The sequence below is a fragment of the Heterodontus francisci genome, chromosome 18 (genome assembly GCF_036365525.1).
Source record: "Heterodontus francisci isolate sHetFra1 chromosome 18, sHetFra1.hap1, whole genome shotgun sequence".
NCBI lineage: Eukaryota > Metazoa > Chordata > Chondrichthyes > Heterodontiformes > Heterodontidae > Heterodontus > Heterodontus francisci.
In genome coordinates this window covers 68,388,091-68,407,391 of record NC_090388.1, presented here as the reverse complement: position 1 = coordinate 68,407,391, position 19,301 = coordinate 68,388,091, and the positions used below count along the sequence as shown (strand labels likewise).

Genomic DNA, 19,301 nt, shown 5'->3' with positions numbered 1-19,301 from the left:
TTATCTCGAGAGACAATGGATACGCGCCTGGAGGTGGTCAGTGGTTTGTGAAGCAGCGCCTGGAGTGGCTATAAAGGCCAATTCTGGAGTGACAGGCTCTTCCACAGGTGCTGCAGAGAAATTTGTTTGTTGGGGCTGTTGCACAGTTGGCTCTCCCCTTGCGCCTCTGTCTTTTTTCCTGCCAACTACTAAGTCTCTTCGACTCGCCACAATTTAGCCCTGTCTTTATGGCTGCCCGCCACCTACCTATACTAGGGGCAATTTACAATGGCCAATTCAGCTATCAACCTGCAAGTCTTTGGCTGTGGGAGGAAACCGGAGCACCCGGCAGAAACTCACGCAGACACAGGGAGAACTTGCAAACTCCGCACAGGCAGTACCCAGAATTGAACCCGGGTCGCTGGAGCTGTGAGGCTGCGGTGCTAACCACTGTGCCACCCAAATCTGTTATTATATCCTTATTTCCCTATAACAATATTGCTTCTACTTCCCTACTTTATTTTCCACACCCTTGAGCAAAACAGTACAGGCACTTTTTCTTTGTCTTTTCATATTTAATGGCATTCCTTTTCATCTGAGCCTTTTGTTCAGGCTGCATTTCACCTATTTATAACTGGCTGATTTAATTTTCTCCTCCTCCACCTTTTATTCCCTCTGCTTGTTCTTTCTGCTAAATTCTTTGTTACTTGTATTTTTGTGTCATCTACATTTACATTCTCCTCTTGCCCCCTTTTAGTTTGCTTTTATTTTTCCTGTTGCCTTCCTCCCTAGTTTAAATGACTCTTCACATCAGTGTTTGTTTAGTTCCCTTCCTCCTTAGATGTAGCCCATCCTTCTGGAAGAGCTGCCATCTTCCCCAAAACTGGTTTCAGTGTCCAATTAAACAGAAACCATCTTCCTGACCATATTGCTTTAACCACATTCTGATCTTCCTAATCTGATGGTCCTTTCCTATTGTAGCACATGGCAGGGGGCATAATCCAGAGATTACTACTCTTGAAATCCCCTTCCTAAAGATGCTTTCTCATCTCCTGAACTTTTTTTGTAGGACTTCAAACCTTTTCCTTCTTACATTGTTGACTCTCTGTGTGGCTCCTCGGTCTCCCCATCCATGATGTTTACCAGTCTTTCTGAAATGTTGCTTACTCCATCATCCAGGAGGTAACAGCATCTAGGACACACTGTCTAGACTGCTGTAGATGGTGTCCAATCTCTAACTATCGAGTCTGATATTTTTACTGTAATTCTAATTGAATTGTTAACTCCCCTCCCCTCCAAATCATCTTGTGATTTTTGGTGCCATTATAAGCCTGCTGTGGTGACTGCACTGCTGTGTGCCTTTGGCACACTTGTTGGAGGGAAGATGGTTTCCCCTGTTCATATCTGTACAAAAGAGTTCCTTGATATTCTGTGCTTCTGCAGTTAAGACAGTGGAGCATAATGGTCCAGAGTGTTCACATTGACCATCGACAATACAGCTTTGATTGACAGTGAGGAAAGACCTTTCTATCAGGTTCCTTATTGAGTGGAATGGATTACTAAATGACCAGTCTGTCAGTTCAAAATTGCTGAACTGGTCACAGTGGAAAATTGCCCATTGGTGAGATTGAAATTCCTTCCCAATTTGGAAATGCCAAAACTGCAACCGTAATGCTAACGAGTCCCTCCAGAATTCTGGTGCTCGTAATTTTCCCTTGTGCCACCGTAGAATTACATCTAGCATGAAATGCCCTCGAGCAAGTTTTAATATTGTTACAGTCACTGGGGAACCAAGGATGTACTACAAAATAAACAAAACGTGTAATGGATTTTGTCACATGATCAAAATAATTCCACTCCGTTTAGATCTCAGCCAAGAGGGAGGATGACTGTCACTTAGAATTACTCAGCACCAGATTATAGAATATCTGCTTAATCCCAAAGTTACTGATACTGCATTAACTCTCTGACATCACTCAGGTACAACTTGGTACACACTCGTGTTTGTTCCTGTTTTCTGAGTGGACACTCTCAAAGTTGCTGCTATAATTGTATTTTATCTATTACAAATCACTTTGCCAAGAGTATTGCCAATAGTATCAGTAATGACGGTGAGGCTTTATAAATATAAGGTAAAACATTTTTGTAATTAGTTTGATTTTCCTGCTTTATTACTATAGTTACAAAATGAGTATTTTAGGCCAGTGATGGTTTCCTTTTGAATAATATACATGAATCTTATGCTGTTCTTTTAGTAATCAACGTGTGTTGGATTACTAAAGGCAACACTGTGGTGTTTTGGTAACTGATGTGAGTATTGTGAGCAGTAAAATAGCTAACAGATTTACTCACCTGGTATCATTGCAGCACACATCAGACTTAGAATTTGGTACTGCTTAATGGCACTATCGTTTTCCAAACTTACTAGAGTTTGATCAGTCTATATTTGGCCATGAAAACACAAAGATGGTGAGGTTTCTGGGAGGATGGTTCATCACCATTGCTGCATGGACATCTTTCAACTTTGTTTTTAGAAGTAAATGCATATTAAGTGGAATGAATATCAACCCTTTAAACACTAGGCACATGTGCAGACATTGGAGCAGGCTGCCATCCTGACATGGTACAAATAGCTGTTCCCATTCCTACTGTGCCACTAGCATTGGGCACTGATCTACAGGAAAGCAATGAAATTAATAAAGGTCCATGTGGCACTTACCTGCAACCCACCTCAACTGGTTGGAAGCCAGGCACTGAATTTCCATGGGCACAGCAGTGTGCTCAGTGCAGATTGGCCAGGAGTACAGCATGAGAAGTGGAAAAACAAGCAGGACCCAGACACATCTTGGTAACTTACTGTAGTGCATCCTGTGGACAGGACATACTGCAGCAAGCAATGCCCACATCCCATGAAAGAATAAAAAAAGTCACAGTGGTAGACACAGTTGTGTGAATTCTAGGGAGGTGTGGACCCAGTAAGTTCAGCAATCTTCTGTAGGACTGCATTGTCAGGTACGGTTCAGTTCTGTTAGCGCTGATGGTTCATGTCATGTCCTATTGTCCCTGTGCTGCTGTTCTTGGGCCTTGTACCAAGCAAAGTGTCTCTTCTACCTGGCTTCCTCCAACAACGTTTTGCTGCTCTATCAGATGACCTTGTGCTCACTTGTTTAACCTGCTGCAGGCCTTCCAATCCTGTTGCAGCACACTAGTTTTGGATTTCCCACACCCCACCGCCCCCACCCCTGTGAAAGGGTAAGCTTCAAATCAGTCACTAAACTAAGACCTGACCCTGCTGTTGGCTTCTAAATGCTGAAGAGCAGCTTAGGCACTTAGTCCTCTAATGAGTGGCTATTGTTCCCCAGCTGGAATCATCAGATTCGTGTTAAAACTAGGACCACCTAATGTGTATGGCTTAGTACTCTGCTGGGTGGTGTCCTTACCTACATGCCCATTAGGGGCGAAGCATTGTGGTGCTCCTGCTTCGTTTCTTGAGTATGCAAGATTAATTTTGCCCAGTAGCCAAGTTCCCCTCCCTCTCTAAAATAGATGCCATTCACAGGTTTCTAATTTGGTAACTACATTACCCAGTGTGCTAGGTTGATTCCAAGTTTAATTGGTCTGTGCTGAGTTAGCTGATCTCAGCAAGGGGCTGGCAAGACTGCTCCAACTGATCTCAGCATTTTGAAGCTAGGGAAAGGGAACAAGTAACTAGGGTTACTACTCCTGATTTTTATCCAATGATTCCTCGAACTACTACCAGTGTGGGCATTAGGGCAATTGTGGCAAATGTATGAACAATATGTTACTTTGTTTTTTAAAAGAGGAACTTCCAAATTTCTTTGCAAAAGGATGACCTTAATGAATGTTATGGTATGGGATAAGTTAATTTTGTTAAGCTGGACGACTGCAACAAAGTAATGATAAATTTGTATATAAAATACTGATTGGGCCACATTGTGTTGTATGCAGTTTTAGGCTTCTCGTTACAGAAAACATGTAAAAGCCATGGGAAACGTAAAACTTAGATTCACCAGGATCATGCCATGGATGGAAAACCACAGTTATGAGGTGAGACTTGAAACACTGGGGCTATTTCCACTGGAACAGAAAAGGCTAAGACAAGATTTAATAGAGGTTGGAGTGTCAAGCAAAGGATCTCCAAAATTGTTGGAAGAGAGGTTAGGAGAAATTTGTTAATGCAGAGTTTGTTGGAGTGTAGAATGCGTTGTCACAGGAGTGGTTAACGCAGAGGCCATTGCACTTTTTAAGCGAAAATTGGATAGATATTTGAAGCTAAGAAAGGTACAAGACTTAGGAGGGAGAGAGCAGGGCAACGGGATTAGTTTTGGATTGCCGTAGCAAAGAGTTAGCACAGACACGTCAGGCCGATTGGCTTCTGCACTACAAACTTCAGTGGTTCTATGGATGAAAATACACTATGTGGCTATTTCTGGGGGATTTTGTTTTAATTCAGTGGTATATCAGTTCGTGACAATTATACAGGGAGGATAGATCATGGTTTGTGATATGCTGAAATGATAAATATTTGAAGATTACGGCAAAAGGTGGACTGAATTAAATTTGTCCTTAATGGGAAGATTGAACTGCATCAAGTTACAAAACAACTGGTGAAGAAAATATTAAGGCACGCACGAAAGAAAAGTTTATTTTTAAAACGCTTCAGTTTGCTATTTTGATTCCGTTGCTCAGCAAACTTGCTAGAATTTTAAAAGTTACTCATTTATTTGCAAATCTGTCCTACTGTTTATGGTGAACATAAAAATGTGCATCATGGTATCACCTACGATTTCCTTTCTGGGCAATCAACTATCCATTCATCTTCCCTTTTCTGAGCTTATCAAGATTCAACTCATCATTAATACTACTTAGGATCTTGAACACCTCAATTAGATGCCCTCTCAATCTTCTCTTTGCTTCTGTTGTAGCTGAGTTGCACTTTACTCTGTTGCAAACACAACTCTCCTCTCTCTATAATCTGTGTCTCACACACAGTTTGGCATAGGAATCAGCTGGGTTAGAGTAAAACATTACTCAGTATGAGGTTGTCTCATCAGAGGCAGCCCAAGTATCAAATTGCCAGTAAGTCAGAGATAACATTTTTTTCTCACCTGTATTATGTAAACAAAATCTCACAAATCAGATTACAGCTTCCTGTTTTAGCTAACACGTTTTCTAAGCAGCTCTTTAAATATTAACGTTTTGTGCTAATGGCCATTCTGTGTTTCCGTCACGGTGAGAGTACAAAAAGCAGTTTTGAGTGAAAAAAACAATGTCTTTCAGAAATGGTGTGCTGAATTTTAATACCCAAAATATGGTGGGTTGAGGTCGGGTCAGATGTTAAAATGTTCAAATTCTGAAAACCAACCCCTACTCGCCTCCAACCTTCCCACTTCCGGATTTAATGGAGGCAGGAGAAGAAGCAGGCAGCCAACTCATTGTGAGGAGGCGGGTTGGAAATTTAAGTATTTTAATCGGCTTGTTGCCTCTGATTTAACCTGCTTTGAAGGTTTATTAGTGGCTGGCCTAGTTTCCCAGGCTTTGGGAAACCCGCCAGCTAAAAAAGGTGAGGACAGCTTTGGGGGGAAGGTAGGTGCCTTTACAGCACCGCTTGTGTGTTAGGAGCAGCACGGGTCAGGTTCGGACCTGCTCCCTGCCCCTCTGGGGTCGTCGATTGGACATAACTGCTCCTACGGCTTGCTCCAGAGTCCTCCCTGCCTGACTGGAAGCCAAGCTTTTCAATCAGATTGTCTTCCAGGTGGCGAACCTGTCAAGGTCAAAACACAAACGTGGAGAAACCCAGACTACTGTATTTCCTGTCTGAAACTCTGCCCCTGTTAATATCCAGGTCAATGATTGTCTATCTAGGCAACTTGTCCCATATTTGTAGGGTCTTGAATTTTTATTTTGAGAAACAAGAAATGCAAAACTGAGGAAAAGATTAAACAAATTTTTATTTTGTCGTCTTTACAAATATCTTTGGCACAATAAACACAAATCGTGATAGGGTTAATTGAGGAATTGTGGGAGGAGGCTCGTGTGGAATGTGGACACCGGTCAAACCATTTGGGCAGAATGGCCTGTTTCTGTGCTGGAAACTATTATTTCCAGAAACTGCCATTTCATTTGCTCATTCTGAGTTTTTGGAAACTAACATAATAAATTATGCTCCTACAATATTTTACAAAACACATTTAAAAAAAATTTCAAAGTACAAAGCTTCATTTATCGTTTATGTAATGCTGTATTTGCTAATTGAAAGAATGCTTGAGGTTAGTAACTTGTATTGAAGTAGTCATTTGGTAGTACAGAACTTGAGTATTGCTGAAAATAGAAACGTTCTTTCGAAGCTTTTCATCTTGCACTCATTAGGACAAATTGCAAGAATACCAATGTAAGGGAAGCAACAAATTTATACTGTATGAGAAGAGAGTGCTGACTGGTTCTCATTCTGATTGAGCCTAAGGTTGTCATTTTCGGTCCTGCAAAGTGCCCAGTCTACCTCAGATTATCCTGGAAGGGTAATGTATCCCAAAAATCTGAGCAGCCGGTGAAGCTAGCTTTTTCACACTGCTACTATGCAGTAGCAACACATGTGGTGTTTGCCATTAACAGGGTGCTGCCGTCAAGCCAAAAGACATTCTGCCTATCACACAAATGAGTAATGTGATATATGAATTTCAATGCCAGTGTGATGATAGGTATATAGGCCAAAGACATCCCAAAGACTGGTGGATCGTATCAAACAACATGACCCTTCCGCTGTTCGCAATGGACAAGACACAGGCCATAGCCAGCCAGCCCATGCTTGCAAAACTCAAAACACAGTGTCCAACATTAGATGTGGTTCCGTGATTGGAAAGCATTTGCTAAATAATCCCCAGTGTACTAAGAATTACATCAACAACCAATTTAAGATTGTCAGTCGGGCTCATAGTGTGGCACATTTGCATGTGCTGAAAGCTACATATATTAATACACAGGGCCATGTTCTTTGCAGACAAAAAGAACATGTACACACGTTGCGCCTGTTTCAGCAAAACAAAGTAAGTGACTGTCATTCGCTGGTTCATTCCTAAGGGCAATGCCTTGACCAATAAGAGTCAAGCTGCCCGGTTTAAATTTCAAACAAAGCTTGGCAGTTAACTGTCAATCACCATAAACTGGTGCATTTTCCATGGCAACACCTCTACCAATCAGAGTTCACTTGCCAACCAGTCAGCACTCTCATCTCATACAGTATAAATTTGTTGCTTTCCCTTACATTGGTATTCTTGGAAATTATCCTGATGAGTGCAAGACGAAAAGCTTCAACAAAGTGGCTGAAGTTTTACCCCCCCCCCCCCCCCCCAAAAGAGTGGGAAGGTGGGGGGTGACAGTGGCGTAAAATGGAGTGGGAGGCTCTGGGTGCCCTTCCTGACCCGCTCCTGCCTCCGCTGCCACTTTACGCAGGGGGCGGGAAATGGCCTGCCCAGCCCAGGTCACTCAAGCCCCTTAAATGGCCACTTAAAAGCCTCCACCCACCGCCACGGGGATTTTATCCGTGGCTGGTTGGGCGGCCCAGACCTGAGAGAAGCCACCTGTCAAAAGCAGACAGCTCTCTGACAGCCTGGGGGGTGCCCTCATGATCAGGCACCCTGTGCATGACGGAGGGACGCCCCCGCTGCCCCAACCACTCCCAACACCGATCATGCCCCCAGTCCCCCCGATCAACCACCCTTGCCTTGTCGGGGCCCGACCGATTTTCACCCCCCCCCCACCTGCTGCGAGGCATCAAAAACTGGCTCCCCAACAGCATCTTGTGGAAGCTGGATTGCAGTCCCAGCAGTGGCCACCGCTCCTGATGGCGCTACTGGGACAGAGAGCTGCCTGCCCTCTGGTTGGCTGCCAACTCCATTAGGTGGGACTTCCTGCTTCAAAGAGGTAGAAGTCCTGCCTCAGTCCAATTAAAGGCTTGGAGACCGCAAAATGAGGATCAGATCCCCAGGCCAGGTGGAGGTGGGTTCGCCACTGACTTTTCAGTTGGTGGACGTCTCCTGTCCACCAAGGGTAAAATTCCAGCCAATGTATTTATTTTCAGCAATACTCAATTTGTATTGAATTCCCATGAAAGTTACTTTAGAAGAAATTTCAAGATCGGTGTGTATGCTGGTTGATGGTTTTTCTCAAAAAAACCCAAATTCACATTGAATTAGCTACTTTTAGTAATGGTTTTCTTGTGGGCTTTAGTTTCAGTCCTTCTCCATTGACAAACATAGGAGGGGAGGAAAGGTCTTGTAGGAGTTGCTGTTTATAACACTTTAAAGGTCCAGTTTTGCAGTTAATCATTTAAAAAAAATGTTCTGAGAGTTATAGACTCAAATACATGCTGGGAGCTACAGCCTACAATCCTGTTCAGCTGTGTGTTATGGTTCTGGCTACCTCCACGAATCCTAACCCAGTCTTCTAGGACAGGCAGAAGTACATAGGAACATGCAAATTAGGAGCAGAAGTCGGCCCTTCGAGCCTGCTCCACCATTTAATAAGATCATGGCTGATTTGATTCTGGTTCAAATTCCACACTCCCATCTACCCCTGATAACCTTTGATTCCCTTGCCTAACAAGAATCTTATCTACCTCCATCTTAAAAATATTCAGTAACCAGTCCTCCACCACATTCTGAGGCAGAGTTCCTAAGTATCCAGTAGAAAACGTAATGGAAGCATTTGGAATGCGAGTTTGACAGGTTCTTCATAAATTTTATTGCAAACCTTATTTCCAGTAGTAAAATTTTCAGGTGGTGTGAATCCATAAAGGCAGGGAAAAGGATTTTCACAAAATTTTTATTGTTATCCTTTATTGGCAGCCGTTGCTGCCTGGTCATTTTGTTTGAGTAGGTTTTTGAACTTAAATGATTGTTAAGTTCACAATTATCACATAATTACCTCTTTAGATCTGCTTTGTTGCTTTGCTATAGATAAGAAGTTTGAGCCCATCAGATGTATTGAGACATAATGACACCTTTCGTACGACTGACGATTGTGATGGATGTACCAAGGATATGATATACACACACACGCACACACACATACATATATGTGTATATGGTGTGTATATATCATGTGTGTGTGTATATGGTGTATATATATGTGTATATATACACATATATATACACCATATACACACACATGATATGTACACACATCTATACACACATATAATACATACATGTGTATATGTAATATATATATACCCATGCTTATATATAATATATATATATATATTTCTTTCTTTTGGGCCTCCTTATCTCGAGAGACAATGGATACGCGCCTGGAGGTGGTCAGTGGTTTGTGAAGCAGCGCCTGGAGTGGCTATAAAGGCCAATTCTGGAGTGACAGGCTCTTCCACAGGTGCTGCAGAGAAATTTGTTTGTTGGGGCTGTTGCACAGTTGGCTCTCCCCTTGCGCCTCTGTCTTTTTTCCTGCCAACTACTAAGTCTCTTCGACTCGCCACAATTTAGCCCTGTCTTTATGGCTGCCCGCCAGCCATATGTATACACACATATACATACTTATGTAATACATACGCATGCATACACATATATATATGCACGCATACACGTGTGTGTATATATATATATATATATATATATCTCCTATGATTTTACTCCTGGTATAGGATATGCTGTTTCATAAGGATAGAACAGGTAAAACACAATGATTTATTCTGCTGCTAATTTGTGAGTGTTAAATGAACACAGTGAGTTTATTCAAAGTTTAATCACTATTTAGAAGAGATAAGTAGTCTGGATTTTAAAGTGAATTAAGAACCTGATGGGTCCAGTCTTTAATATTCTTGGAAAGTTTGTTTTTGTTAATGGTTTTCTTTTTTTGAAAAAGGAAGTGTGTCACAGAATTTTGTACTAGTCACTGTGTTTAATGCCTGAATTATGATGAACACAAAGTGCACACTTGGGTGTACTATTTTATTATAGCAAGCAGATCTGCTGTGGCACTGCTCATGGTAAATCAGATACTTCATTTTGTAATGACCAGACCATTGTATAATGTAATGCACGATGATAACTCTGCTGCTAAGGCAAAGATGTGTTTAAAGCCAGAAAACCTCTAATTGCTAATAGTAAGCTCAGCCTGAGGTCACACAAGATGTATTTGCTGTTTGCTCATGGATCTCTGAAGATTGGAATGTACTTGTCATTTTCAAGCTACAGCGAAGAAACAGCCAGAATTTCAAGATTGTTTTGTCTCTGTAACAAAGTGTGATTTCCGAAATGTGATATCTGCATGAAAAGATGTAGCATTTTTAATGTGTTAACTCATCAATCTCCTGTGCTGTTGCACAAACGGGGACAGATTTTGATAATTGCTGCCTGGACAGTAATGTTGTATGGCAAATGGCTCTGCCGCCATGAAATCAATAGAATGAAATGGGCAGGTTTGATAAAGGATGGGTGATCTGCTCTGCCAGTCTACCATCCAGGTGGTGAAGATCAAATGAGATGGTCAGAGGTCTTCGTGTTGCTGATTTTGTTTCTCCTCTTCTCCCATGTCTCTTTTTTTTCCCCCTTCCCACTGCTTCTGTTTCCTAAATTTGTCCTTTTGATGATCTCTCTGTCCTTTCTTTCAGATATGAGGTGGTGTAGCAGGGAAAGATGCCATTAATGGCATTTGGGGTGGGAATTGGGGAAAAGAAAGACCCTCCTCCCCCATCCGCTGCCCCAATCACTTACACGTCACCATTTCCTGCTCCTCTCCTCCTCCCCTGCTACCTTTTGCCCTCTCCTTCCCCCCCCCCCCCCCCCCCTTCGGTTACTGGAAAAAATACCAGCTGATTATGAAATAGCACCTCCTGTGTGTCACGTAATGTGGCATGTTTAACATTGAATATCCCTATCACAGCATCACCTACAGGAGTAACTGGTACTGCAGGTACTTAAATGAGTTTTCTTTGAAGTGTGGCCTCCATGCCAGATTTAATATATAATAGGTAAATAGATGCAGAGCTAGTGATCTGTTTATGTTCAAGTTGTCATTTTCCTTCCTTGTTTGCATTTGTTTTATTCTCCAGAGGCTGTGATCCAAGCTTTGCTGTTTCCTGTTCCTAATCCTAACCCCATTCTGTAAAAGGATATGGGCAAAATGCAGGGATATAGCTCTAGTTGAAGAGCTAGCACCGGCACAGGTATGATGGGCCAACTGCCCTCCTTCTGTGCTGTAATTTGTATGATTTTATAAACTTCAGTATGCCATATTTCCATGCCTATACCATCCAAGCTAAGGTACTAAACTTGACTGAAAAGCTTTCAACTGATAATTTTGTCAATGTACATGCTACAGTCTTGAAGTAATGCGTAATCTTACAAAGTTAGGTAATGGTGGGCATTTTGTTCACCATGAGGGATAAAGTCTGCACTTACTAGATTTTTTTTGACGTACAGCCCAGTAAAAGTAGTTACAATCACAAGATAACATCAAAGGGATAAAGACCATTTGCCTGAAAAAGTTTGTTCCTATACATTGTAAATTTTACCTTACCTAATCTCCTGAGAGAAACTACTATATAACTTATCTCATAACTCTAGAAAATCAACCCATTGATTCCCACATCTTCACTCTCCACTCTTCAACGCTGGCTGATTACTTTCCACAATTACATGTCCTTTGTTCTAGCAGCACAAGAAACTTTGACTTTCATGTTAGATTTGGTTAACTTTCTATGCAGTCCAGCTACTTATTCAGTTCTTTTTGAAGGAGTTAATTAAGACAGCATTAACTCCTTTTACTGGAAACCTGCTTGGCATATTCATTATTGCAAGGGGAGTTGGAAGTTTGTCTAGGTCTCTAGCCTCATTTGATATTAATTTTCTTCTTAGTTGTAAGCCACTAGCAAATTATTTGTGTAAGATTTATTACAATGTAGAAGATAAACAATATAGCTGTCTTTGTGTCTTTACCTGTATAAACATAAGGCTGAAGCAAAAGGCTGAATTTCCCTGAACACATTGCAAAAGAAATATGGTGCTGTAATTTAACAATACTTTAAGACTGTTTTGACAAAACTGAGACAACTTAGTGTGGAATTTATTTGATGAATATTAAACTAAAAGAAGACACGGGACTTGAACACTGGCAATGACCTCATACTCCCCTTTAAGCCCAGGGTTTTGGGAGGGGCAGGGGCTTTGAAAAACAAATTTTAATCAAGTTTTTAAAAAAAGATAGCTCAATGGATAAATTTAATTGTATTATTGTGAAATGTCTAATTTCTTCAATTTTGCTTTATTTTGTTCAAACACTTATTTTGTAAATTAAAAGTTTAAGTTACTGAAATAAAAATTTTGGATGAAAAGCTTTTTGGAATCTTGGGGAAATTGATAATATGACAAAAGCGTATAATTAAAGTCATGGGTGCTAGTTGACATAGGGATTTTTCATTTTACGTGTCATGTAGGAATAACAAAAGGGCATAATTGAACCAAGACGAAGAAAGAGGGGCAAGAAGAGCAGAAGGGAGGGATAGAGAAAGCAGGAGGGATGAAATGTGAAGAGGAGAATGAGGGAACAAAAACAGCATGGGGACAGGACATTGGGCATCAACTACATAGAATAGCATAGTTTTTACAGCACAGAAACAGTCCATTTGGCCTAACAGGTTCATGCTGCTGTTAGGCTTCACACAAGCCTCCTCCAATCTTTCTTCATCCAACCCCATCAACCCATCCCTCTTTTCTTTTTCCCTCGTGTTTATCTAGCCCCTTAAGTGCAAATATGCTTGTCGGCTCAACTACTCCTTGTAGTAGTGAGTTCCACATTCTAACCATTCTGTGGGTGAAGAGGTTTCTCCTAAATTTCTCTTTGGATTTATTAGTGACTATCTTATATTTATGGTCCCTAGTTCTGGCTTCCCTCACAACTGGAAACATCTTCTCTACATCTAGCCTACCACATCATTTCATAATCTTAAAGACGTCAACCAGGTCATCCCTCGGTCTTCTCTTTCCTAGTGAAAAGAGCCCTGGCCAGTTCAATGTTCCTTGATCGATAAAAGCTCTCTGTTCTGGTATCATTCTTGCAGATCTGTTCTGCACATTTGCCAGTGCCTCTATATCCTTTTTACAATATGAAGACCAGGACTGTTCACAGTACTCCAAGTGTGGTATAAGCAAGGTTCGATACAATTTTAACATAACATCTCTGCTTTTTAATTCCATCACCCTAGAAATGAAGCCCAGTGCTTTGTTTGCTTTCTTTATGACCTTGTTAAATTGTGTCACTCATTTTAGTGATGGTCACAGAGAGTAGTAGTTCTAGGAGAGAAACTACCAAGGTGGAGATTCCTGGGGCTCAGCAAGGGTGGTCAGGGATGTACCAAACAGGAAACTACGTCAGGGTAGGGTGCACAACATCTGAGTATATCATTTGAGGAGGTTGGTGAGAGTAACAGCATCGAATGGTCCTAGTGAAGTTGGAGATGGAGGAAAAAAAGGGAGTTTGACTTGGGACAGAAATCAAAGGAAGCCCCAGCAATACGGATGAGCACACTGACAGCTTAGGTCCAACGGTCAAAAATGTTTTTAAAATTAATTCTGGGGATATAGACATCGCTGGTGAGGTTGGCATTTATTGCCTATCCCTGGTTGACCTTGAGAAGGTGGTGATGAGCCGTCTTCTTGAACTGGTGCATTCCGTGTGGTGAGGTTATTCTCTCAATGTTGATAGTTAGGGAGTAACAGGGTTTCTTCAGTGCATTTTGATTTTCGAGAGTTACAAATACATTACTTCAACTTCACATTCCTAATCTGCAAAAGGAGAGGTTTTTAAATGAGCATTTCGTCAAAATTTTATTTTTTTCTCTTTTTAAGTATTCTTTTATGCTACTTGTATGTTTGTCTTGCTCTAACAATTTTTCTTGAATCTTTGCCCAGGTCTGATTTTGATGGGAATGTAGTATGGTGTTGCTGAACTTAGGGACATATTTCGATCTGGTCCTCTACTCTTAAATCCCCCGGCATAAGCAGCATTCCCCTGTCTAGTGGCAAGCAGTTTGTTTCCAGGATTCTGCTTGCCTGTAAGTCGCCACTTTGTGGCAATTATGTGATGGCACTGTTTCCTGCTGAAGTCTTGCCAGTAACATAAACGGATTGATGCCTTTGAAGTCCTCACAAAATGGATTCCTGTAGTGCTGGTTGCCACTGTCCACCCTTCTCTACAGGTGTGCCCTTCTCTACAGATCCATTGTCTAGTTTTTACAATGCTGGCCTCTATGAGAAGGTCTGTATCCCGAAAAGTAACAACAACTGCGTGTTGTGCATCGATGCATACATAATTGTTTCAATGATGATAGCTGTAGTCTAGGGGCAGGCTTTAAACCGGCCCAGTTAGTTCAGTCACACCAGCAGACTTACCATATTATTATATACGAGAAGGTCAATTTAACTTCCAGCCAGCAGTCAGATTTTGTTCTGCTCACCCCCCCCCCCCCACCCCCCCACCCCAAACCTCAGTACAGACTGAACATTTACTTTGGCTGCAGGTGTCAATATTTTCCTCTTAAATGTTCAGGCAAGCTTTTTCAGTGCTCTGACTACCAGATAATGTAATATCTCTACTGTACATTTGTTTTTGTTTTAGACTAATATGGTAAAAAGTGACTTGCCTCCTCACTGCTATCGTTAGAGTTCAGTACTAACCGCCCTCCTTCAGTATGCTGAATTTTAAGTGACCTGTTGTTGTAGGAATTTCATATCATTAATTCATTTTGCAACACCATCTGACTCCATGCCTCCAATTCTGTGTTAACTCATTTCTGTGCCTTACTAAGATGCTGATTAACAATCCTGAACTTTGAAGAGACATTATTTTTAGAAAAGTGATTCTGTCACAAGATCTATTTATTTCACGCCCATCACCTTTACTCCTTTTTTTGTTTTGGTAGTGGAATTAATGCTCTTTTAGCTCACCCCACTGATCATTCTTCAAGAGTGAGTGTCCGGAAGCTGTTGGACCATGGAAACCATTACAGCTGAGCTGAATTGAGTAATGCATAGCTGTAGCAGGAATTACTGAAATCAAATGGGAACCCTGAACACTTACTTTTGCCACCGTCTCTCCCCTCTCTGCTCCTAATACCAGCCTCGGAACGTTGAGGCTAATTATAATATCTCCACTGCACTCTGGCCAGGGATTGGCTGTTTCAACAAATACTGCCTCATCAATACTGCTCAGTATCGCAATACAAAGTGGGCTTAACTAATTGAGTCATTGGAGAGGATGAACATTATTTTTAACAGTGCCATTTGAATATTCTATCAATCCTGATCATTTTTATATACAGCTATTATTAAAATGTCTTAAATATTTGGCCAAACTGGTGTGTGCATAAAAATAATTAAGAGTATGTTAATTGTTGAGTTAATTAAGTTTTTGGAGTCAAATTTAACTGCACCAGAAAACATGTACTGTCCCTTTAGCCCTTTCACTTGCTATTTCAGCCTTGTGTGGAAAGACTCAGAACTGCAAAAGTCCAGGTGCTTCTGATTTTTTTTATTGCTGCTTATTAAATGAGAAGATTTTATTCCCTGCTTTTCAGTTTGCTAAAACTCTTGATGCATCCATTTCATACAATTTCACATCGTGATGTTTTATGAATCATTCAATTAAAAAAATGAATGCAGCCATAGTATCAAAATTGTTGACCAAATACTGTCTGGAATGCAGTTTGTTCACCTCTAAGTTTAGTTTTCTGTTTGTGCCGGTGAAAGAGTTAACACAAAAAAAAACACAAGGCTGTAGCGTGGACCAATTCTAACTAGTGGGACTTTTTCTTGCAGTGTTCCTGTCCCAGTAGTCAGCCTTGAGAAGATCCCTAACCTGGTGAAAGCAGATGGTGCCAATGTTAAAATGAGTTCCGCCACCACTACCACCTCCACCACCTCCTCTGCCTCTTCATCCTCCACATCTTCTGCAGCTTTGGTTAAATCTGCTTTGGCATCAACAACATCAAAGCCTGTGCCACCTTCACCTGAGAAGATTCTGAATGGGAAAACAATAGTCCCTCCTGCGATAGACAAGAAACACCAAAATGGCACTAAAAGCAGTAATAAGTCTCACAAACGACTTTCTGGTGAGCATTTCCACCTACTTTCTCCTGTAATGCAGTTAATTATGTGTCATTTACAGTAAATTTACAGTAACAAGGCAAAATAATGCCTGCCTAGTGTTAGATAGCTGGATTGTTGATCACTGATATTACATTCATGTTGAAGGTAAGATTTTGAACAAAAAAAATCACTTGAGTGCTTGAAAGAAGCATTATACATTGCAACCTGTTATTCCAGTGAGTGCAGTCCAAAGCTTACATATTCAGTCATCTGAGTTTCTTGGGGAGGGAACTGTTTAAAACTATGAAAAATACATTTTTTTAAAAAGCAGTTAGTGGGATTTAAAATTACTTCCATTTTTAAAGAAACCAATATTTGTGTACATTGTGTGTACATTTAGGTGTTAGGATGAAATATTTTGGATTTCTGAGAAAGTAGGATTTGCACAATAGGTCTTGGTGTCCATGGGCGAGGGAGGGAGCAAGATAATCCAGAGATCCTGTTGTTATTTGTATCCAGGGTGCTCTTCTGGAACATGCATTTGTGTCTGGATATTCTGTCAGGTCACAATTGGGTCAGCTGCACTGCCCTCTAGTCAAACAACATGCCAACACTGACTGACTGACTGGCTACTTGGATGAGGTACTGCAGGGTTTCTGTTACCCATGGATTAATGTGTCAGCAAGAATCAATGTTCTTGGGAAAGGAAACTCCAATGATAAAAGGGCAGTAGCAGCATGGATACGTTAATGGCCAAGAAACAGACAACAGTGAGTAATGATGGACAGTTGTTTTTCAGACAGAAGGAACTGTAGAGTGGTGTTCCGCAAGGGTCAGTATTAGGACCATGGCTCTTTTTGATATATATATATATATATATATATATATATATATATATATATATATATATAACCTGGATTGAGTATAGGGAGCATAATTTCTAACTTTACAAAACTTTGAAATGTAATAAACGGGAGGTTAGTAGCAGTCTTCAGGAGGACATAGATTGGTGAAATAGGAAGACGCATAGCAGATGAAATTTAATGCAGTAAAGTGTGAAATGATACGTTTTGGTCAGAACAATGAGAAGAGGCAATGTAAACTAAATGGTACAATTTTAAAGTGGGTGTAGGAACAGAGAGACCTGGGAGTTTACGTACACAAACCTTTGACGGTGGCAGAACAAGTTGATAAGGCTGTTTCTTTTTTTAAAAAAGCATACAGGGTCCTTGGCTTTAAGTTAAGCCATAGAATACAAAAGCAAGGAAGTTATGATAAAACTTTACAAATCACTGGTAAGGTCTCAATTGGAGTAGTGCGTCCAACTGTGGACGCCACTTTTTCGGAAGGCTGTCTAGGCTTTGGAGAGAGTACAAGGGAGATTTACCAGAATGGTACTAGGGGTGAGGGACTACAGTTATGTGGGAAGACTAGAGAAGCTGGGATTGTTCACCTTAGAGCAGAGAATGTCAAGAGGGGAGTTATTAGAGATATTCAAAATTACGAGCAGCTTTGATTGAGTAAATAAGTAGAAACTGTTTTCACTGACAGGAGGGCCAGTAACCAGTGGACATAGAGTTAAGATAATTGGCAAAAGAACCAGGGCAGAGATGAGGAAGGAAAACTTGTGCAGCAATTTGTTGTGACCTGGAATGCACTGCCTGTAAGGGTGGTAGATTCAACAGTGACTTTTAAAGGGGAAATGGATATACAGGCAAACCTGTAGAAATGGGCACCCAGCCAAAAAGACACCTCTATTGAGAAAAAAAAAGCACAATTACTGACAGTCCCAAATAATCTATACTGTCCCTTAAAACCACAGATACTTGCAAATTATGAACAACCTTCAATGCACCTCGTCCATTTATAACATAAAATACCAGACATGTAGGCAACTGCAGAGTGGCAGCAGGTGAAAGAAAATGGCTTTTGTGTACTGGGGATCTCTTTACCCAGCATGCACAGCAGCAGAGAAACCACTCTATCTCTGCGATTGAATACTTACAAAGAGAGAATTGGGGACTCCTGAAATCATGGGGGTGCAGCAGAGGGGGGACACTCACTGAAATTGCAGGAGACTTAAGATTGAGGGAGGCAAGATGGAGACTGGGCCTTTGGGGGAGAGATGAAACAAACTGTTCCCCCTTTTCCCCATCCCCAGTTTCTCCTCTTTGACTGCTCCCGGATGGTTTCCTGGTTCTTGGAACTTCTCTCAAGAGCTGCTGGCATGAAGCTACAAATAAAAATTCTGAACTACAGGGGTCTGAACCTTTAAGAGGTGTCCAATTAGATTTGTAGAACTCTTGCGATTCACTGCCATGTGATCTGATGTCACATGATCAGATTCTGATGGTCAACACACTACAAGATCAAACCTGCAGGAATGCCTCCAGCCAGAGTTGGATACCGCATCCACCTGTATGTCAGGTACCGATGAGTGGCTAGCTACCGCCTACCGCTTTGAATATTAGCAGCTGTCTGCAGGACATTAATTCCCCCACAATTTGGCTGGGATCTACTAGGTACTCCAGCCCTATGGCAGCCACTTCACCCTGTGCAGGCTGCCAATGTAGCAGATCCTAGGATTAGGACATCCCTCCCTTGCTGGAAAGGGACCATGCAATTGCAATGAATTAAGAAACCCAACAAACAGAAAATGAACTGAAATCACATCCTGCTAGCAGGGCTCTGGAATTATGCACGGTCCCAGGTGAAGATGGAAAAAAATGGAAAGCTGGATGAGTTACAGCAAATCCTGGAATATTTGAATCATCCGATTTACTGTATATACAGTGACCATTTTAAAAATAAAGGACACCTGATGCAAGTCACTCAGGTGACCCTAACTTACAGTATTCAGTATTTTACTGTATCCTTAATGAAAAACTTGCAAGGCTATGGAGGAAAGAATAGGGGATTGGGGCTAATTGGAATACTCTTTCAAAGAGCTGATATGGACAAGGGGCTGAATGGCCTCTACCTGAGCTGTGAGATTTTATGATGGGTGAAAAATAATTGATATCAGTTTTCACAACGATCCAGCAGAACAGAATATTTGAGAACATTTAAACAATGTCTTCAGGTCAGTATCTTGGCTCGTTGCAGTGCTTCTTTTCGTGTGGGCGTTGGTGAAGTTGCATTTGGAAAGGCTTTTTATTGATGGCCATATGTAGGAGGAATCATTGCCCTTCTGTCAACATTTTA

The 19,301-nt window shown here is 41.2% G+C and overlaps 1 protein-coding gene across 12 annotated transcripts in view; it reads left to right on the top strand.

The window, feature by feature from the left end:
- LOC137379700 (ataxin-7-like protein 1) overlaps positions 1 to 19,301 on the top strand; it is a 269,395-nt gene that overhangs the window by 165,621 nt on the left and 84,473 nt on the right. For all 12 annotated transcript variants that reach the window (XM_068050925.1, XM_068050924.1, XM_068050923.1 and 9 more), the window contains one exon: positions 15,828 to 16,120. In XM_068050925.1, the coding sequence (XP_067907026.1) occupies positions 15,828 to 16,120 (293 nt within the window). The remainder of the gene's footprint in view (positions 1 to 15,827; positions 16,121 to 19,301) is intronic.